Source organism: Mesocricetus auratus, unplaced genomic scaffold (genome assembly GCF_017639785.1).
Source record: "Mesocricetus auratus isolate SY011 unplaced genomic scaffold, BCM_Maur_2.0 Super-Scaffold_100026, whole genome shotgun sequence".
In the NCBI taxonomy this organism is placed as follows: Eukaryota; Metazoa; Chordata; class Mammalia; order Rodentia; family Cricetidae; genus Mesocricetus; species Mesocricetus auratus.
In genome coordinates this window covers 8,459,708-8,482,876 of record NW_024429207.1, presented here as the reverse complement: position 1 = coordinate 8,482,876, position 23,169 = coordinate 8,459,708, and the positions used below count along the sequence as shown (strand labels likewise).

Below are 23,169 nucleotides of genomic sequence, written 5' to 3'. Positions count from 1 at the left end.
TCTCTGTGTGTATACATTATAATTTGCTCATATGCTACTTTAATTTCCTTTAACCACTAGTAAAAATGCATTCTAAAAGTAACATAGTGCATTACAAATACATGGTAAACTAGAAAAAGGAAGGCACCGAAAGTTATCTTTACTCTAATACTGAATGTCAGCCCTTCTTTTAAATCTGTCATTTCATTTCAGGGACATATAAACCACTTTATTATAAGTTGAGCTTCCTTTTATTGAATAATAAAACATTGAAGGAATATCTAGTTTATAAGGACAGAATCAAAACTTTTGACAAAAATTAAGAGAGACCTCTGGCTTATAAGTGTTCCTTTATACTGAAAACCTGTGTGTGTGTGTGTGTGTGTGTGTGTGTGTGTGTGTGTGTGTGTGCATTCATCCACACAAATAGGTATAGAAATAAACATTTGAAAACAAGAAGTAATATTCAAAATTCTTATCCTGGGAAATAGGATACTATACAAGTTAGTGATGAGGATAATTTTAAATAGTCACCAGAACAGTTTGAATCATGGAGTGATGCTCACTGTTAAAATGTTATTCTTCATGGTACCTTTTCTCTTTGCCTTAAAGATTTGAAGGTCACCAAAGTTGCATGCTTTGTACTCCTCCTTCTTCTTAACCTGACCAGGAAAGTACCAGAAAGGAACAAAGACAGATATGGACATAATGCAGTGTAGAAAGAATGGGTGAGATAATTCCAGGAAATGCTCAAAATAGCTAAATTAGCCTTATGCCATATATATATATATATATGAAGTAATTTACTTTTTATAATGTTGGTTCAGCTGAATAAAATGATTTCATCTTTGAGTCTTCCGGCAATTATAACTGAAATGTGATTCACTTCCATGAGGGCTCCTTTCCCTCCTCGCTGGACAAATAGGTCCGAATCAAGATAAATAAACATATGAACAGTCGCAATGGACTGTTCCATTGATAGGGCATGTCTTCACTTTGTAAGGCCCAGGTTATTGACTTCCTGACTTTGTGTTTATCTATGACAGTGTAGTTTTACTAGGTTTTATTAGGAACACCATGTAGTAATATATGCAAACTTAAGGAAAGTCATGTTCATGGGTTTCCTTCGGTTCTGTGCATTTGTGAGGATGCTGTGGGACAGATGTTGGAGGGTTCTGAGAGCTACTCAAGGGCTCACTTTGTACTCCTAGTAATGGACCAGAGAAGGGGCCTAACCACTGAAAGTGCAATGAAGAAGGGCCTAGAACACCCTAAGACAAGGGATGAAAATCATCTGCTGCCACTGGTATGTAACATAGCACCTCCAACCATGTACAACCAGAAGATCATGTATTAGGTGTTCATTTTTCTCCAGGGATAGTAACCAATAGCATTGGCCTCCAACTCACCATCCATTGACTATTGGCTGCCATCTCCTCCATCCTATGTGTTAAACTATTCTTATTCTGTGCTTTACTTATGTAAATCAAAAGGACCAAAAATGCTTTTACCTTTTACTCAAGCTCTACTGTCTAGACCAGATGAACCACAGGACTTCAAATGTACTCTTTCCGGAGTAAATTATCTTCTGTCTTGTGTCTGAAGACATACATAGCAAAGAGGTAGTGCCACATCTAGGGGAAACCCCAAGTTTTACTTTACACAGGGTCTGCACTAAAACAAGCTCTTGGAATGTTTGGCTACTAAATGAATGAAGAATGAATGATTCCATACACTGAAATGGGAGATGTAGGAAAAATGGAGTCCACTTTGAGGAAAACGAATTTCTTAAACATAGAGCAGCATGGGAAATGAGTATGAGTCACATATGAATTGGAGCTTAGATACAGCATTATAGAAATTGAAATATCCCAGTGAGAGTCTGACCTGGCTTAGCACTGGAAGATACTGGAAGTTTCTTTTGACAGAGTGCTACTCTAAGTACTTAAATTACACAGAAACCTTTAAAATCCATTTGCTGCATACAAATTGATGTTTTCTGTGCAGGCCATTAAAATAAGACCCAAGGGACGCATTTGAGCATTATTTCCTGGGTTTGTTGTTCATCTATAATTTTGAAGGAAAATAAGTTTTCCTTGTAAACATTCCATACTTCATACTCATGTTCTCTCTAATCCAGATCATCTCCTACCAGCTTTTTTTCTTAATGATACACGTGTCATAGGGTAGCATTAAAATATAGCCAAGTATATTAAATCATAACTTGTAACACGTTAATTCCAATTTTTTCAAAATAGGGGAACAAGCTGACATTTTTGTGTCACAGACTTTGGTAATGGTTTCCAAAGCCTAGCACAGCAGTCACTCACACACAAAAAAGTTGCTTCAAATGCCGCTGGGCTCCCCATGAGTTGTAATTTAGAAAGTGATGACATAGTGACTCTGCCAGTTACAAAATGTGATGAAAATATTGGTCCAAAATACAATGTGCTTCAATGTTCTAGCCCTGTTTCCTTAAAATCAGTAGATTTTTGCTCTTTAAATAGCTGTGCAAAGAATGTGACATTTGGAACGGTAAACTGAGTTGTGATTTGTTAGTTTCAAGGGACTTCTCTGCTGTCAACTCTAACAGAATACCAAAAAAATAATAATTCTTGTTGCTTCCAGTGTCCCTTTTATAAGGTTATGTAAATTTATGGGCTGCAGTTTGTTCCTTTTTTAAAGTGTAGGTTTATGAAATGGATATTATCTTAGACATAAATTCTCCAATCGAGAAGCCCAGTGGAAAGACGTGTGACAGACCTTATTTCTGGGGTTAAGTTGGCACTAAGAGGACATCCCAGCTGTTGGTGGCTTCAGTTAATACATATCCCCTCTAACCCTGGTCCTATCAGAAATACGAATCTTTTAATGATCTTCTTATTGTGAATTTTAATATATGAGTGACTCATTTAAAATTGGCTTCCAGTTAGATTCTGTCTGGGACATGCAACCAGTTAATAAGCTTAGTGATCTGCATATAAACCTTCAATGGATATTTTTTTGACTACATACCTTCCTAGATTTAATATATTTCAGGTAATAAAAACCCTGTGGTTTTGTGTTTTAAAACAGGTCTTTTGTTGTATAAATTTACATTTACTATAATTTCTAGGTTTTGTTAATATGAAATAGGGAACAACAGAAGAGAAAGGTTTATATGTGTCAAGAAAGCAGAAGCGAGGCTGTTGAGAAAATGAAAAGGAGTCCAAAGTAGAGAAGAGACTGGAAAAGGCAGTAGGGGCCTTCAATAAGAACAAAACCAATATAGCATATATGTCTGAAAATGTCACAATGAAACTCATTTGTATTCCAATCAAAGAATTAATTTAAAAGTCAGACATATGCACATGGTTGTTTGGTTTTCTGGTTTTTCTCTGGCCCAGATTAACAGGACACACACTGTAGTGATAAGGCTAAAAAAAGTTATATTAAGAGTATGTGCCTGAAAGCTACCTAAAACTTGAGTTGTTGGATTCTGTCCCTGATTCTCTGTGTGTGTGTGTGCATGCGCATATATGTGTGTGTACTATGTGCCCAAGTTTGTGAGTGTGGGTGCATGTGTGCATTCATCTATTTGTGAAGCTGCTGTTTTTGTAAGAAAGAACTAACTTTTTGAGCTGCCAATATTTTTTTTAGTTCTTCCCCAATCAATGGTGTTACTGACCCTCAGCTGTAACCAGGAAGTACAGACAGCCAACATGTTAGTGATAACAGAATAAATTACAAATTATCTACGTTTTACTGAAAAGTGCTTGCTTTTCTCAGACATTTGGTGATAGAATTAGAGCAAGCATGAATGATCCTGAAAGAGTCTGAGTTTCCAATACTCGCTGCTATAATAAAATGAGGAGACAATTGTACTTTTATTAGAAAAAGAAATTATGAGATTGGTGAATATCAAGTTGTCACAAGTTTCCAGACAGACATCCTTTCTATCTGTGAGCCTGGAACACAATAGTACAATAGTCTCTGGATGCTGTGGTAGATGAGCCCACGCCTCAGTGCCTCTGAAACAGCAACCAGGTCATTGCATATGGGAAGAGCTCATGGCCTCATGCATTTAGGAATCTAAAAAGAGAACTTTCTGACCTTTCCAAGAGTCATAAACATCAAGGATTTAAAGAATAGTCCAGAGTTCTTGTAGATGGGTCAGAGCACAAATCACTAATAAAGATGAGAGCAAATAAGATCTAGTTGTATAAATTAAAATATGCCAAACATCTTATTAGAACTTTCTAACATTACTATTTAACAACCGTGTCAAGTAACTATGGAGTTACAAATCTTTGTTCAAGTGAACCTCACTGTTCTCCAGTGCACAATTTAAGGAAAATTTTGGATGTTTTCCTTGTCTATTTTTGGTGGATTGAGTGACAGGCAGCTTAAGTAAATAGTGGCAAGGTATGAAGGACTATATTAGGTATAAATAGTGAAGCATGCTGGGAACTCATGACCTGGCTAAGAACTAGAAGTGAATTGTTTGGGTTGGCATTTTTCTGTATAAAAGGGCAATGAATGTAAAATCCTATTTTGTCTTCTTACAGAGAAATCTTAAAGCACTTTGTTCTAGCATTACCTATTTACAGCCCTCCAAGTGAGGACTGATAACACAGCATTAAGGAATAGTCACACTTGAATGTTGTATTTTTTAAATCCGGGGACATCCCTGAGGAAACACAGAAGTGGTGGTTGTTATCTGTACAGCTCCTTGTCAGTGCAAACCCAAACTTGGCTTATTTGAGATCATTAACCCAAAGGTCCACTGTCACGAATTATCTGAAACTGAAAGGCAATCTGAGTGCCTGCCAATAGTATTTCTCTCATCTGCTCATGCTTGACTGACAGCCCACCACAGTGTTTCTACGGTGTCACCAGTGGCCTCACCAACTCCTCACCAGCATTCTCTGAAGACCTCCAAAGGCTGCTTAGACCTGCTTTCCTACCAGGATGTCATGTGTATAAATAAAGAAGATGCTTTCAACATGATTCGGTGGGCAAACATTCCAGCACAGTACGATCACGATCTTAATTTTTATTTTAAAAAAACCACAGTTGATTTATACATTTGAAAACAATTGTGTTACACTAATCCCACAGTCTATTAAATCCCCTAGACTTATTTCATGTCAGTTTTGAGAAGGTAGTCTTTTCCATCAAATCATATTTGCTTTAGCCACCTTGAGTGATTTCATCTTTACTTAGGCTAAAACTAAAACATTATCACAATTATTTGTCTTCTCTCGTGTGCATGCCCTCTGCAGAACCAACAAATATGTCTCTTCACTCTGTCTCTGTATGTGTGTGAGGCAGTCAGGGGTTCTCTGTGTTTCCCTGGCTGTCCTCGAACTTGCTTTGTAGACCAGGCTGGCCTCAGATTCACAGTGATCTGCCTCCCAAGTGCTGGGATTAAGGGCATGCACCACCACCACCTGGCTAAGGTTATTTTCTTGTAACAACCAAGGGCGATGGTCTGCTTTAACAAGTGTGATGTTAGTAAATGGGATGTATGCATTCACCCCGGTCAGTGAGGGAAAAGGTGGATTTGATTTTCTGCAGCTGTTGAAGATGATCATGAGATCCAATCAGTTTACATTGTACTGGTGATTAAAGGTAGACCTAATTTGAACCCAGTCCTTCTTGGCCCATGTCTTCTCTGTAGTAGGATATTTTCTGCGCCCAGTAACACAGTGTCATAGAATGGGAAAGTTGCAAAGATCAGTGCTTGTTTTAACTTAAATTTCAGGTGTAAAGGGAACATCATGGCAAGAGACAAAAAGTAGGTGTATTGTCTGTGACTCTTCATATCTGTTTCCTTCCCTTTGGAAGCCACCTGGATTCAGTTGTGCATGCTCTATCCTAATGACCTTATTCTAATCACTTCTCAATGATCCCACCTCTAAACCCTAGAGTAAATGTTTCTACCCTTTTAAATAACCAATAGTGGAGATTAATCTCATATATGAAACTCTAGGAGACACAAACTACATTTAAACCACTCCACCATCCTTCCAGAACTATTCAGTGCACTGTCAATATGTTAAGGAACTATTCTAATTCACTGTATATAATCTTTTTTGTGCCTGCCTCATCAGATCCTCTTTGAGAATTCTGATTTTCAAAGAATTCACTTGACTTTTGGTTTCTATAGCATAATCCCATGTAATTTTCCTAGTACTGTACTCTTAATTTGAACAAATGATTATCATAGTGAGGGGAAAATGTGCAATTCAGGCACTTGGGGTATATCATAATTTTCTGTAAGAATCATAAAAGTTAACACTGGGAAAGTAGGGTGCTGGAGCAATATCCATGTGGCCATGCAAAATAAACTGAACATTCATTGAATGAGTATTTTGCTGACTTCATGTTTGTGTAGGCTATATATACATATATGATATAAGCATGTGTGTACATGTGCATACCCATGTTATGCACATGTGTCTATGGAGGCCAGAGGTTAAAGTTGGCATCTTCTTCAGCTACTTTCCACCTTAATTTTTAGGTTCTCGCTGAATCTAGATTTCATCGGTGGTTGAGGCTACCTAGAGCCAGGAAGCCGCAGCATTCCGCTGTGGTATCATTGCACCCAGACTTTCTGTGAGGGCCAGGGACCCACACTCACGTCAGCATGGTTGTGTAGCAAAGAGTTTACCGACAGAGCTATCTTCTCAGCCCCTATTGCTGACTTTGACGCACTGGGAAAATACACAGTATCACCTGCCTATCACTGGCTTCTTTCTTCACACAACTTTATGGAAAATGTATGTTTTGGAAAATCTGCACGTGTTTTGAGTGGCTCACATGGTAACATCCCCCAAAGAATAATTACAGAATTCCTTCAAACAATGATCCTTTTTTCAAAATTCTTTTCTAGATACCAGGCAATTTAATAATATTTAAAAGAATGATATATGTTCATGTAAAAGTCATAAGTGGCTCCATGAACTTCTGTTTCTTTAAAGCCTGAAATTACTTCTCTTCACTCCTAAATAGTGATGTTGAATGCGCTGACCCCCACTGCAGTGCCTAATTTGCTGTGAGCCCATCCTCAGGGTTCATTAGCTCAGTAAGAGTGGGAGGTAGCATTCTTAGGCATGGAACATCCTGCCCTTATATCTATAGTGATGAGTTTTGCACCGCCCACTTAGAGACAGAAGAGTTGATATCTCATATGAGGGGAGCAATTTGAGGAAGTATTCAGAAAGGGATTTGAGGTATGTTTTTGTTTTCAAAAACTAAGGAAATGTAAAGGACAGAATGAACTGATTGGCATTTTCTTGTAAACATTTCAAGGCAGCATGTTGACATATTCTCACAGATAAGTAATGCTAAATGTCAACCTGAATTAAGCCATTTGGCTATAATTGAGAAGTGAGCCGATTGAGCAATTTGAATACTTCTTATCTCGCCACAGACAGAGAAAAGGGAAATGCATTGATCACTTAGGGCTTGTGGTCCAGAAGAGGGCACTTCAAAGAACACATAAAATTCAAGTTAGAATCTGCTGTAGAACCTTAAGGTATAACATATTATAATCTTAATATTTAAAATACATTTCCAAGCTAGCTACCATTCCACAGTGCTTTCCCATTGTGTAGACTATTCATGTACTTACATCAAAATAATATGTGAATGACCAATGTATTCCTTCAAAATAGCTGTATCCATTTGTGTGATTAAAATTATTCTATGGGAAAAAATTTAGGACCATGCCTCAGCTTAAATTTCAGTTCAAAGGTAGCTCTCTCACTTGACCTGTGACCTTGATATTTACACTCAGCTCTGCTGAAACAGCATGACTTACACAGAATTATTGGGCAAAACTGGAGGAAAGAGGTTGCTTCTGCTCTGCTTCATAATGCAGGACTGGTTATGATGATGAATAATAAATTAAAGCATAATTGTTTACGTCTGTGACCACAGTTGTGTTGGTATGTGGTCAAACCTCTTAGGACCCCCAATCAGAAGAACACTTGCACAGTCTGTTCTTCCTTAAACATTTAAAACAAAGGTCCTGATAATGGAAAGGCACAATTAAAAGATTTCAATGTGTTATCATGTCGCTGCTGAAGTGTCAACCAACAGTACAAACACACACCGGAAATAAAAGTTAGTCCCCCTCTAAGTAAAACACACTCATTGCCATGCATATCCTGGATTGGTGTATGGTGTTGCTTTTCCTACCACCCTTATAAAGAACTGATTTAAGTAAATATGGCCCTGCACAGCCTATGAAAATTCTTTTGACCCATTAATATACCGGGCTCTTCGTTCTGTAGACTTGCCTTCTTTGGGTAAATGATTTATATTTTACGGCCCATTGTCATAGCCTTGGCCCTGGTTCAATTCCAATTTAAGAAAATGCTTGAAGTGCTGTCTTCTAGTAGCATGCAAACACTCCAGGAATTTGATGCCTTCCAGAATAATCTATGCTCGTTATGCAAGTGCAGTGAAAGACATTTTTTTTTTCAGAACAGAACAAAAGAGATTGGATTCTCTGTAGCTTAAATTGCTTCAAGAGTTCTCAGTGGTGGAATTGTTAAGGGCTTTTGTGCAAACAAGGGAGACTGAATCATGAATTTTTATTAGTCACCCAAGAAGCCTTCAGGTTTCAGGTGGTTCATAAACATGCAAACACCCAGGCTAGTCTCTAAGAACCTCAAAACTGCCTTGCCTGATTAGGAAGTTAGTCATTTAATGTTTTGACAACTAAAACAATATAATGTTTAAAAAAAACTAACAAATTACCCTTAGAAGTAACAGGATACATCACTTTAAAAATGAGCAGCCCAAGGGTTTTTGGCGCCTTCCTTTGTTCTACTTAATCCTGCTTTGCTGTCTGAGAGTCCAATGTTTTGCAAATCTCTACATTGAATTGTAGTAAAACGTATCAGTGTTAATTCTCTCCTTGGTGTAGAAACACTGTTTCAGACATTAGCAGTTCTTGTGGTCTGAGAATCAGCCTACCTTCTACAGTGGTCTCTTCATCAATCAGTGTTATTCTGGTGTTAACACTGCCTTCCTCATCCCCCTTTAAAACCCGATTCAGTCTTCAGCATAGTATGTTGCCTTGTTCCTGAAGGCATGGTGAGGTTGAATTTGGGAAATGTCCTTACAGTCCTCGTGTTCTGGAATTGTTTACCCCTTCTGGTTTTAGAAGTTGCCTCAGCCATGGTCACAGACATCCCTTGAGGCAACTTTTCCATTTATTTTGTCCATTTAAGGGGAACATATTGAGAGTTTTGCTACTGAGTTTAAAATAAATACATTGAGAGGAACATTCTCAAAGCTCCTGGACAGACCACTGCCTTCTCCCCTGGGCTCATTGGCATCCCTACCCTAAGGCAATAAGGCTGCCAGGTCCAGTGTTTAGAAATATGCCAGAGTGCAGAAACATGGTTAAAAAACAGCCAGAAAAGTGTTTCTTTACCTGCATGCATTGAAAACTAAAAGGAAAATAATGATGAAATGACTTTTTAAAAGTATATCGCCTATGAAAATTGATCCACATCTAAAAGGTAAAGATTTCAAGATACCAGCATATGTTTTTGAAATTCTGGAAAAATGATACTTAAAAATTAGTCACATGTATATTTGTTTAAAAAAAAACAGCTTCCTTTGTGTACCGAGTTTGGATCATGAGGTCTCACTTGTTAGACATAGAAATTAAATATCTCAAAATGAAATTTTAGACTGTACATATAATTCACTGGATAGAACACATGCTTGGTTTGCATAAGGCTGGGTTTAGCCTACAGCAAAGAAAAAAACAAAGCCTGACAGAAAGGAAGGAAGGTAGGTCTCCCTTTTCAACCATTAGTGATCACCACTAAATGAAAACCATAAGATAAATAGAATTATAAATTCTGCCCTCCTTATTAAACTTTGTCTTAAGCAAGATTAATGATAATGCTGTATTACTCATAAGTCAGTGCTTCTTAACCTGTGGGTCACAACCCCTTTAGGGGTCACCTAAGACCATCAAAAAACAGATAATACGTTACAATTCGTAATGGAAATAATTTTATGGTTGGGGATCAGCACAAGATGAGGAATTGTATCAAAGGGTCGCAGCATTATGAAGGTTGAGAACCTCTGTGTCAGGTACACCCAAAACACTTCACAGCCTTTTGTCCCATGATTTATTATGCAAATTCTGCATCACCTCTTTTTCCCCCCCTTACAGGAAAACTGAAGACCTTAATAACAAACCCTTCAAGGTGAAAATGAATACAGGTATGCTTTTTTATTATTTAGTTAGTTAGTTCTTTAGCTTTCCTCTTTAAACCACCTTGGTCCTATATTAGCATAGCACGGTATTAACTGTAACACTGGATTTCTGGGTATACGGAGAGTTACATTACATTCTCATCGTATCCGAATCTCACATCCCAAAGATTTTTTTTATTATTTGCCATTACTGATTTTCTTTGTGTGTTTATGTAGCAGGTACACATGTATATGGGTGTGTGTGTGGAGACCAGAGGCTAACCTGCAGTATTGTTCCTTGTTTTGTAATCCACCCTGGTTTTGAATCAGGGCCTCTCTTAGACCTAGAACTTTGTGATTAGACTAGCATAGCTGCCCTGTGAGTCCCAGGTCTCCCCCTGTCTCTGTATTGCATTACTTACTGGAAGTATCAAGTGCGTGCCAATGTGCCCAGATTTTTAAGTCTAAGTCTGGAGAATCAAACTGAAACCTTAATGTTCGTGTGGCAAGCACTTTACCAACTGAGCCATTACCTCAGCCCTTTCTGATTGTTGGACTTTTTGCTTGTTTGTTTTTGTTTCGATTAACTCTTAAAGCTGTGTTTATACACTTGAAATCTCTTACTTAAAATATGTTAGGCTCAAAGGCAAATATATAAAATGTCATTTTGGTCCCACAGTAGATCTATTTGGCTTGTAATTTCACCTGTACCCTCCCTCATTGTCCACAGTTTCATACACAGTGTACTTGTATGCAGTCATTAAAGAAAACAGCTTTCTCACTGAAATCCTTTGAATGTGTCATAGCTCATGGCTGAGTTATTTTAGCTAGCCGCCCCATAGTAGAGCCAAAAGAAAGCCTGGGCCATTCTTCCTCATCAGGCTCCTTGTGTCTAGAAGAAGGATTAACAACTGGCTGGTAAGAGCCAGTATTTAATCCCTAGATCAAGTGTGGAGACAAGTGCCAGGCCTGCCTCCCTGTGACATCTTCTTAGCAGAAACCTGCTCAAACTGGCCTCAGAACACTGTCAGCCTGCTCCTGAGGACAGAGCCCACATGTAGATAGACCATTAGAACAGCAAACGAGACATGGTGTTGGAGAAAGAAGTAATGACCTTCTCAGAGAGCCAAGTAGGAGCATTTTTACAAGTGGGAATGCGTTCGCCTTCTTCAGTCTCTTCTGACTAATAACAGCTATCATTCTGTACGTATAGTGTGAAATGCACTGTGATGAACCATACTGAATGACTCCAGCAAGCCATTCACGTGAAGACGTGAGGTTTTCTCACTACTTCTGAGGTATCGCCTCTGAAGATTTAAGTTCTACACATAGGGTTTTCCCATTATGAGAGATATGCATATATAATTGTACTAAAAATGCTGCAATTATGTCCAACACATTCAACAGTTGATCTTCCCATTCATATAATTGCATCCTAGTAACAAAGTAGGCACAGAGAAACTGGAAGATTGTTTAACTCTCTTGTGTGTGAACCAAGTTGCTGCTAAGCAGCATGAATAGAAACCTGTGTAACAACCTTTCATTTATAAGGAGTGATCGGGACTCTAGATGGGCACAAATGTGTCTAGAATCAGGTTGCCGGTGTAGATTTACCTATGGAAACATACAAATTCAGATATAAGTTGAAACCCTTTGCATAAGGTTATAGAGTAATGTTATGATGTTGCAATAAAAACACACTTCTTTAAAAAATATAGATGACCAATATTGCTTTCAGAAACAAATTATTATCACTGTACTTACATAATAAAGAAATAATTGATTCCTGAGTAACTAAAATTGGCTCATCTCACCTGTCCATTATTAATGATATACAGTGTTTCTTAAAACTCTATATACCAGGTTTGAGGAGATAACTCAGTTGGGCAAAATGCTTGCTGCTCAGTCATATCCCAAGCATCCAGGGTTTCCTGGGCAGGCTAGGCAATCCTCCTCAGTGGGCTCTGCCCTCCATAAAAGACCCTATCTTTAAGATGGAGAGAGAAATGAGGATTAGCTTAACTTTGACCCCTGGCCTGTAGAAGCACACACATGCATACAAAAAAAAAACCCTACTTGCCAGTCACTAAGGTCTAAAACTGCTTCGAAGTCTAGTCTTTTAATCAGATACATAACAAAGTATCCAAGGAGAATGAATTTCATGTTTTTATTTTAGAATGCCTAAACTATGACCTATCTTAATTCATAGCAATTGTGACCTATTACTTTCCCTTTTTTCTTCCTTTTTTAAATTTAAGTTAGAAACAAGCTTGCTTTACATGTCAATTCCAGCTCCCTCTCCCTTCCCTCCTCCCCCAGTCTCCCACCCAATCTCCACTCTGATCCCCAAAGAGGGTGAGGCCCTACTTTCTAATGCATGAGAATTCACTATCCTTAAAAGGGGGAAAGATAATTCATAGAGTATGGTTTACCCATCTAAGTGTTTTCCAGAAGTGGAAACAGCAATCAGACATCTTAAAGCTCAGTGGAAAGGTATCCAACCAGGTTGGGGGGTTCATGGATGTCTGTGAGACAAGTATTTGGTTGTTTTAGAATGAGCTATGTGTAGGAGACAGCATCCTCATATCAAGTTCTTAAAAATGTCTTCAAAATCAACATGCAAGTGGAAACACAATAATAATTTCTAATGGTTTGTCTGTTCTACTAATTTTACATCCTCAGCTTTTAAAAATAAGCCCCTTAATAAGTGTTAGCAAAGAGTATCCATTTACTTAGCCTAAAGATTCCCACTTTTTTTATCTCATAGTGATAATGTCTGGGTATTTTTTTTCATCTAGGCCTAAATGAAGAATCTAGTGATTCTATTTATTAAGAATTTTGGTGCAAACAATATAATAAGCATTTATGTTCTAACAATTTAAGTCATTTGATAAAAATACATGTGGATTGAAAGAAAAATAGTAATTTACTTTTAGTGTAACCACAATTCCTTAATAGTGGTATTTGTGTGCCTGTCACTCAGAGACATCAGAGCAGGAAATGAAATTGTACATAACTACTCTCATTCACTTATCCAAAATGACTTTCATAGGACGCTTGTTCTTTAACATAGCAACCCTCCTGTTACGAGAAGCTTTTTCTTTTGCTAGCTGCTTTGGTTTATCCCCCGCCAGTCGCCTGGGCTCTGCCGCACCAGCCTGGCTCTAGATCTGCATGAGTCCCAAATAAACACACAAGAGGCTATATTCATTATGAAGCTGTTGGCCTTGCTTTTTTCTTACTGGCTAGCTCTGACTTAAGTATTTACCCCATAATTGTTAATCTAAGTATGTCTCTTACCGGAGAGGTTTCCGAGCTTCCTACCCCAATGGCGGTTACATCTCGACGCTCCTGTGTTTCTCTTTCCCAGAGTTCTCCTGGACTCCTAGTCCCTCCCATCTAGATTCCTATTGGCCAGCAGTAATTTATTGACATATACACAGGACTTCCCCAACACCCTCCATAATCTAGCTCTTAGAAATACAATGGGATCAAAATATAACCTGAAAAGAGAGCCTTTTCCTTGCTAGCCGCTTGGTTTTTCATCCGCCAGTCGCCTGGGCTCTGCCACGTTGTAGTCCCCAAATAACACACAAGATGCTGTATTAATTATGAAGCTGTTGGCCTTGCTTGTTTCTTACTGGCTAGCTCTGACTTGAGTATTTATCCCATAATTGTTTATCTAAGTATTTCTCTTACCAGAGCAAAGTTCCGGACCTCTTATTCCTATGGCGGTTACATCTTGACTTCCTGTGTTTCTCCTACCCAGAGTCCTCCTGGACTCCTAGTCCCACCTATCTTGCTTCCCTATTGGCCAACAGTGCTTTATTGACATATACACAGAACTTCCCCAACAATAACCTATAATATTGAAACTCTGAACTACTTCAATCTAATATTTCCTAAAGTACCCCACTGTTTACTTAAGCTTTTTCAATGTTCTCTGACATCCTTGTGGATTCATGGAGATGGCACAGAGCATCTCAGCACTCAGTTTGGAAATCCTGTGCTTAAACCATGTCTCTCCTGTTCTCATTCTGAGATGTTATCTTTTCATCTCTGCTCATTTTTAGACTAAAAGTTAAAAGAACCAGGAAATAAAATCCTAAAAGTGATGTCACTTTTTATTTTCAACACCCTTGACTACCCAGCCCTTTTAGACCAGCCAGTAGTGACAAGATCCTGTGTCCTACCTGATGTCCAATGGCATGAGATACATTTTCCCAAATATTTTGTCATAAGAGGAAGCTGGGAAAAAGAGAGGGGATGAAGAGGAGAGGGGAGGAATAGAGGAGAGCAGGATGAGAGATACCATAATAGAAGGAGCCATTATAGGTTTGAAGAGAGATCTGGTACTAGTGAGATGTTCAGAGACCTACAAGGATGACACCAACTGGCAACCTAACCAATAGTGGAGAGGCTACCTTAAATGCCCTTCCCGATATTGTGATCACAACTTTCTTGTATGCCATCCTAGAGCCTTCATCCAGTGGCTGAAGGAAGCAGAGGCAGACACCCACAGGTAAACACTGAACTGAACTTCTGGAACCCAGTTACAGAGAGGGAGGAGTGATGAGCAAAAGGGTTAAGACTTGGTGGGCGAAACCCACAGAAACAGCTAACCTGAATAAGGGATTGAACCTGGTGTCAGTGAGGAGGCCTCAGGCAATAAATCAGCATGTATCCCTGTCATCCAGATGGACTTTGGGAGCCCATTCCACATGGAGGGATGCTGTCTCAGCCTCAATACATGGGGGATGTGGGAGAGGAGGAGAGGGAGAGGGAACTGGGATTGACATGTGAAGCAAGCTTGTTTCTAATTTAAATTTTAAAAAAATGAAAAAAATTATAATAACAGCAAAAAAACTTACAAGACACATTACAGTTTCCTCGGTGGCACATTTGTATCAGCTTGACATGAAAATTACCTTGAATGTCTTCTGTAACTTTGACAATGTTCTTCAACATTATGGTCTTCCCCAACTATATCCTAAAATATAGTACCAGACAATGTATGTTAAAAAAAAAAGATTTTAGCAAATTTAAACTAGCTGTTGGTGTTCTGTTGAAGGTATCTTCAGCTGTAATTTTGTACCATTTGTGTCTTTCTTTCTTGGTTTCTAGCTATAGTTATTTTTAATTATTCTTTTCATTTATTTGCATTTTGTGTTTCAGCTCAGGTTTTCTGTCTAATGGTTTGTGTGTTTAAAAAATCATAAATTGAAGTCAGATTTTATATTAGAATAGTTATACCAATTTTGTGGTCTATTGACCTCACTCTTATGATTTTTACCAGTAATTAACACATAATTATAAATCTCTATTTCCTCATGTTTAATCAGTAGGCTGGGTATTTTCCCTATGAAGACTTATGAAAGCATATGACAAGATACAACAATTATACTTTCACAATAATATTCTCACAGTGTTGGTTATCTGATTTGTTTTCGTGTATGTTCACCTTCAAAAAGAGCTGAGGTTGCTTTGATGAGCAGCAGGGAAAGATGTAGAACTATTTATTGCACATGCTATATTACCAAGGAATGTGGGCGGAGTCAGAGTTCTACTCAGAAATAGAACTCTAACCTTTCAATCTTGGAGACTGGGCATCCAGATTTAGAAGTCTCAATTTCTCATAGCATGGAAAATGGTTGGTGCATTTACACATTTCTCACTACACATCTTGATTTTCTTAGCACCGATATAGATTATGCCCTAGCTATTATTCAAAAGATTCTGTTTGTTTGAAAAATGAGCTCATCTCACCGTGTATGTCAGTGCTGCCCTTGATTTCAATTATAATAACTATTTCAGAACTGTGGGAAGACATGAGATTGCATAATGCTGTGTGTCTCCTTATGACTTGTGTATATGAAGTAACTCATCCCTGGTTATGATTGCTAATTATTTACATGAATATATGTAACATGGCACTTTAGGCTGAAATGCAGATAACCCATAACTACAAAATCTAGCTGTGCTGTTTCTAGATTTACTGTGCATTAAATACTAATGGTGCAAACAAAACTGAGCTTGGTCTCTAGGATATCATTAAGTAAAAATGTCGAACATTAAATATATAAAACATTTTATTTCCTTGTAAAGCGTTGCTGTCCATCTCTGAGCAGATGCCTGGTTTTTCACATTTGTTTCACTTTGTCTCTTCTAGTTTGGGAGTGAAAGTTGCAGGTCTGATCCATGATTACTAATGCTCCACTGCTCACCTTTCTCATGACCATCTGAGACATCTCACTTAGAATGCATGATATTGCATGTGCTCTCTGTTTTCTTGGCCTCTGCTATATCGTTTTTTTTTGCTTCCAGATAGCGGTGGGTGTGCTCACAAACGTGCCGCCATGTCTGTTACATTAACATCTGTGAAGAGAGTTCAAAGTTCTCCAAACCTATTGGCTGCAGGTATAACATCACTAACTCACAGTGTCACATTTGAACGGCTTTGCCTCACCTCTCTCTTTCCAAAACCATCTTGTTAGGATGTGTACAGAGAGTTTAAATGCCTCTCAAATACCCCACTCAATCTTATTTTTTTCTAATCCCAAAAATAGTTTTGTTCTAAAACTAAAAAACCAAAGGAACCCAAAACCTTGTTAAAAGCAAACATTTAAAAATACAATGGAATCGCATGCCTTTAATCTCAGCACTCGGGAGGCAGAGGCAGGCGGATCTCTGTGAGTTCAAGGCCAGGCTGGACCGACAGCCTCCAAAACAGAGAAACCCTGTCTTGTAAAACCAAAAAAAATACAATGGAAAGCATCAGTCTCTTCCCAAAATTATGTAAAACTGCAATTGCTAATAATTGTTTTCGTTATCTCATTAACTAAAGTAACTGAGAATTCAGGGTTAGGAAAAAAGACTTGATCAGCATAGATCTTTATTAATATGGTTCTCCACAAAAATTGCAAACAGAAAACAGACCTTCTTGCATCTCTCTAATACATACTTTGATCAATTTAGATTAATATGAACCCACGGATAAAAAAATACTCCAGAATGCAATTGAGGATATGGCGTGCCAGCATTCCCTGAAGTAGCTCTCTTTTCACTAAATGTCTGTAATGACTGGCCTACACCTGTGACACAGACTTCATCCAGAGAGTCTCAGCTGTGTAAAATCAACTGGCATCCAGCCTGTCCCTAGACCCTTAAGGGAGTAGCACAAACCTCCTGCTAACTGGTTAGTTAACTGGCTGATGTGGTTGCAGTCTAGGATTTTCTGGGGTTTATTTTCAAGATTAATTAGTTATATAGCAACAGGAGGAAAGTGATAGTCTTGCTAAATAATTTTAAATCTCATTCTGTGTTTCAGTCCTCTGTAAGCAGTTTAGTGGTCAATTGGTATTGAAGATGTCCTACCCAGTTTTGTTAAAGAAAAACAAATTTTTGAAGGTGACTTTTACCTTCTTCCCCAACTCCCAAATGGACTTGGAGGTCCAAATTTAAATGTCAAGTCAGGAGTCTCATATTACCCTTCTTTCCATAAAATCATTGTAATGTATGTAATCTGATCTCATTTGGGTTTAAAAACACTGTGAATATGTTTGTTCATGCATGTATGAATATGAAAAGATGTATTTACACTAGATTCATGAGAATGATGAAAAGTAAAATAAATAAAAGGCAGGAACATCATATTGGGATGCCTGAACCATGGATTTCATTGGCATTTTAACCAAGTAAAATCTCAGGTGTGACCACTGATGCACATGCTAGAAAGTGACTCACCATGTTAGCAATTCATATTATTATTTATAAAAAATAACCTAAAAAAGGATAGCATAGGATTGAACTACAGATTGCATCTTCAAGAGCCAAAACTGTACTAAAAAACAATTTCATACCATTCAGGTTGTTGGGAAAAGACTAAATGTTTCACAGTCAAAAGTAGAAAAACAAGCTGAGCCAACCCTGATGGCACCAGCCTATGACTCCAGCTACTTAGAGTTCAAGGCTGCATGTACTACCCAGTGAGTTTAAGATGCATCTGAGCACACTGTCTCAAAATTTAAGATAATTAAAGTGAGAGTGAGGGATGGGTATAGCTCAGTGTTTGCCTAGTATGCACCAGCCGTTTGGTTCAATTCCTTGCACCCAAGGGCAAGAGAATGGAAGGTTGGTTCGTTGATTAAATAATGAACAATTAGTAGCTCTTGCCTAGAAATAAGAATTTTTTAACAGTCCCTTGAATTTTTAAAAGAATTTTTTGCATATACTGATGCAAACTCTTGAAAAACATTTAATGACATTTTAAAGAAAAGAATCAGGATCCTGCATGACCAAGCCCATTGCGTAGCAGCCTTCACAAGAACTTATGTGGGGAAAAAAATAACGAATGTTTCAACATCACTAGAGAGTTAATTATTCATTGCGATATATGCTAAAATCATCAACTCAAGCCTTTATTAAGACATGGCCTCATCTTGATGTTTCGTCCCTGGGCTTGTCAGTAGAGTTTGCCATTGTCAACATCATGTGGTTCAGTCAGGATGAACTGTCTGCTGGTCCCCCCACTTGATATCTTAGGGTTCTATAATCCCACAGTGTGGTCACTGTTGTGAGGAAACCGAACTGGCCGTCTAGAAACTGTCAAGCAGAGGACCTGTATTCCAAGTGTCCTACAATGTAGCTCACTGCACCCTTTCTCCCCTAACTCAACTACATCCCTGGCACCTCCACGAACGTGGCTGCTCTTGCTTCACTGCCATGGCCCTCCCTCCTTGGCACTTTTTTCATGTCTTTTTTGTCCAGCTTAGTCTTATCAAACCAAGAGCAAAATAAACCTCCTACTCTCAAGCTCTCTTTAACTGAATTAATGGCTCTATTAAACTCTGGGTGTAGAATCCAGAAAACATGACACGAGTTAATTCTACAAATTATTTTTACTGGATTACACTCATTTTTATTCTAATTTATGATCAGATGAAATGGGTAAGAATACATCCCTCTTCTATAACTCACCTGTGCTAGAGTCAATCCACATTTTTTTCTTCGATCTTAAATATTTTATAAAAAACAAACTTTGCATTTCTCAACCCACTAAGCATTATTACAAATGTGTATTTATAAATTTTAAATTGATATTTCTGAAGTATTTGGGAAGAAAATAAAGAGTCATTGACTAATAACAACTTACTAATGGTCCCAGGGAACATATGAAAGGAAATCCAGGAGCTGAACAGCAGTGAAACTAAGGAATTCGTACAATCCTTTCCAAGAACAAAGCTTTATAGGTCCAATAGACCAAAAACAATGCAAATGGATTCGCCCAGTTGTTCATATATAGTTCTGAGACAATTGACCATCGGTATATGGTTAAATAAATCATTTACTATGATTTATTTTCCATAGCTTATGAGCTAAAAGACAATGAAACAAACTAACAGCTTTCATGTTTGTATAAAGAAAGACTTGGAATGGACACTAAGAAAATTTTAATTCTAAAGTACAATGGGAAAATATTACCTTGTACAGTAGATATATCTGCCTTTAGTAAAAGTTTAAAACAAAAAAAACAAGCTACTGAAACATTAGTCTCTATCTAAAGTAGCAGTTAAACACAGTGAGTTACAGGTGGGCCTCAGGCAGCTACAGATCTGGTGACTTCCTTTAAAAGTCTAAAAAGCACTCACTGTTTGCAGACCAGGTTCTTTTCAGTCCTTTAATTCTGTGTTCAGAATTCATGCACCCACCTTGGGCCACAATCATCTTAAAAATCACACAGTTGCAATAGTGTTAAGGGTGAAAATTAGTATTTGATATATGTTCTAGTTATAGATTGTAGATATTTAACAAATGATAAGCCCCTTGAAATTAAAAATCACTCACAAACGTATCATTACTACATTGAGTGTATCCTGTCTTAGGACTGAGATAATATCAGCAAAAACAATGTATATTGTTACTTGCCGAGTGTTTTTATTGGAGGGTTGAATTGCTTCACATTCATATTAATTTCAACAATGTTTTTCTTTCAGGGCGTGATTCTCAGTCTCCAGACTCAGGTACAGAAAAAAAATATTGTGAATAACTATTGTGCTTGTTCCAAGGACATTTTTTAACGTAGTCATAGCCACATCAATTGACTTCATATTCGATTTAAATTTCATACATTGTTATGCATACTAAATTACAATCCTATCAAGACCATTTTGATTTTAGAAAGACAAATCAATTTTCTAACACATCAAAAAAATGTAAGTGAACATAGATATTTCTGTGTCCAATTTGTTTTCCCCTGATAAAAGCGTGGAGATCTTACAATGATCGAAACCCAGAGACACTGAACGGAGATGCCACATATTCCTCTCTTGCAGCAAAAGGTTTTAGAAGCGTCAGACCAAACCTGCAAGACAAAAAGTCACCAACCCAGGTAATTAAAGCTCATTGCCTGTCATGTGTCTAGTGCCTAGACCTCTGTTTCCTCGTCCTCTCGGGGGCCTCATTCCTAGTGTGCTAGCTTGAAAATACCTCTGCCTTTTCCATACGCTTTACCTTGCATGCTAACATGTACAACATGGGGCATGAGTTTTAAGCTCAACACAGGTAGGTTTTCTTTTGTTGTTGTTGTTGATTTAGTCTTCAGTTAAGCTTATAAAAGTAGGCCAGTTTCTACCATAATGTTTAAGATAAATTCTCATTATTAAAGCTCTGGTGGCTGGTATATTGGATCCCAGAGTTTGAGAGTCAGGAATACATTATGTGTTGAATTAATGTAAGTCATTCAAATACTGAGCCTTTGAGATGTTAGTAACAACTGGACTTGAAAAATATTCTGAAAACCATGTGACTAAACAAACTGTGGACCTCTAAAGACAGGACAAGATAAAATATGTTCACTTTTAGAATCATTTCTAAAAGTGTGAATGGAAGTAATATCTTTGTAATGTATTCTAAACTAAAATAGCTTTTCCAACTTGGAGAAAATATTGATAATAATACATAAAGCATTCTTCCAGGACTAAAGTGACTGTTGAAGTTTAGCCTGTTGAGGGCACATAGTGTGTATGGGTTTCTTCAGGGCAGGTTTGACAATGTTCCTCTCATGACTAACTTGGACTTTCTATTTTTCCTTCAATGTCATTTCTCTTTCTGAACACTCTTGGCCATTTAGGCACCCCTTCCACCAAGCAGGAAAGAGAGCTTTTGCCGGTCCTTGATAACCAATCAAACAAAGGGTGACATTTCAGACTCATTAGTGACTAACACAGAAAGCTTATGGTGTACAGAGAGCCTTCCTAACCTTAAGCCTCTCCAGGGAGCTATGCATTCCAGTGAAGATCCTAACCAGACAATAGTGTATTCTGAGGAATCCAACACCACTATATCGTACACACAGAAAATCACTAATCCCCTACCAGCAGCCTCTGGCCCCGCTCCTGCACTATTTGGAGACATTAACACCCCATTTCTACAAGAGGACTACATGCAAGATTCTCAAAGTCGAAGAATTTCTACCTTGAAACTAACCCATAACCAGGACCCAGGGAGTAGCCCCCCCTCTAAAACACTACAGTTTTCCAAACCCACTGATGTTCCATCTTTTCTGAAAAGGTCTTGCTCACCAACCCCTAACCCAGGACCTAACACACACACAGCATCTCTTTCCATTCACATAGCTCCCCATTCAGGACATGAGCTTGAAAGTCACCAACAGTTCCCCGAACTGCCTCCAGAGAGTGAAAAGATGCCTCTTCAGCAAGAGAGACAAACGTCTGCAGATGCCGAGACCTGTCAGTCCCCATCGGTACATTACACTTGCCGGTCTCCTCTGTGTGTGTTGCAGAGCCCCTGACTCCCTGGGTTTGAGCTTTGTATTGAACTTAATGTTTTATTAGTTTCTAAACAGGAAGGGAAAGGAGAAAGAAACTATTTCAAACCTGGCTGAACTTAGCCAATTTCTTTGCATCTTTCTATTTAAATACATGCATATAGAATTTTCATACAAAAATTATGTTCTTTCTATATTTTTCTTGGAAATCGTTGATTAAGAAGCTATCACTTAAAGCACTGTAAACTACATCCAAGCTTAAAGTAGTTGCAGATACCAAAGACAGATTTTTCATGTCAGAACGTTGGAAGCCAGGTTAACCTTATTTAAACATACATCTCTTTAGATAATTCTCCATCATGATGTGATTTATCTTAATTTCAAGCAGTATTGATTCTATTGCAAATTGACATTAATTTTCTCTAAAATTTCATCACTTGATCATTTCAGAAAGCACATTAACCCAATTTTATTACCTAGACTTATTTTGGGGGGTCATTTTTTCCACATATGTAAAATTCTAATGACACACCTACCATCTCTATCAAAGGGAAAAGAATTCTTCCCTCAGCTTCTTCACAGAGTGATACTGTGTTGACATCATAAACTTAAAAAAAAACTGTACAGTTTTCTCCAGGCTTTATTGCTATTTGATGAAGCATCAATAATAACCCCTCTGTGAGTCTAAAATAGAATCCAGGATAGCAATTAATTAATTCTTTATTCATAGGATGAGGAAAGACAAGAGACTCTTTAGAATAGAGAAGACACCAGTACACAGTAGCTACTGCTAAGGGGATCTTGGCAGCAACAGTGACCGGACTGAAGCCACGGCTGCCTATGTAGGCTTTCTGGTATCTGAGTTACTGGAGATCACACAAACGTCCTTGAAGACAAACATTTTCTAGTAGAAAACCTTCAACAGTTAATAGGACTTACACCAAGGTTCCCCTCACCTTCCCACAGTGAAGAATTTTTTTTTCGAGACAGGGCTTCTCTGTATTGCTTTGGAGGCTATCCTGGCACTTACTCTGTAGACCAGGCTGGCCTCAAACTCACAGAGATCCACCTGCCTCCTGAGTGCTGGGACAAATCTATTAAAATATTCCCTCACACCACTCATTTTATACAAAGTTCATTTCATAGCACAATTGTTCTGTAAATATTGTCTTGTGTATTCCAGGCTGGCCTTG

At 38.0% G+C, this 23,169-nt stretch overlaps 1 protein-coding gene across 29 annotated transcripts in view; it reads left to right on the top strand.

Annotated features, from left to right (window-relative positions):
• Sorbs2 (sorbin and SH3 domain containing 2) overlaps positions 1-23,169 on the top strand; it is a 300,895-nt gene that overhangs the window by 196,271 nt on the left and 81,455 nt on the right. For 19 of the 29 annotated variants that reach the window (XM_040731909.1, XM_040731910.1, XM_040731913.1 and 16 more), the window contains 4 exons: positions 10,169-10,218; positions 16,516-16,608; positions 20,184-20,210; positions 20,454-20,578. In XM_040731909.1, coding sequence (XP_040587843.1) covers positions 10,209-10,218; positions 16,516-16,608; positions 20,184-20,210; positions 20,454-20,578 — 255 coding nt within the window. In that variant the 5' untranslated portion in view covers positions 10,169-10,208. Of the gene's footprint in view, positions 1-10,168; positions 10,219-16,515; positions 16,609-20,183; positions 20,211-20,453; positions 20,579-23,169 lie in introns of those variants that run through there. The other 10 variants (XM_040731915.1, XM_040731932.1, XM_040731936.1 and 7 more) reach the window with 4 other exon arrangements.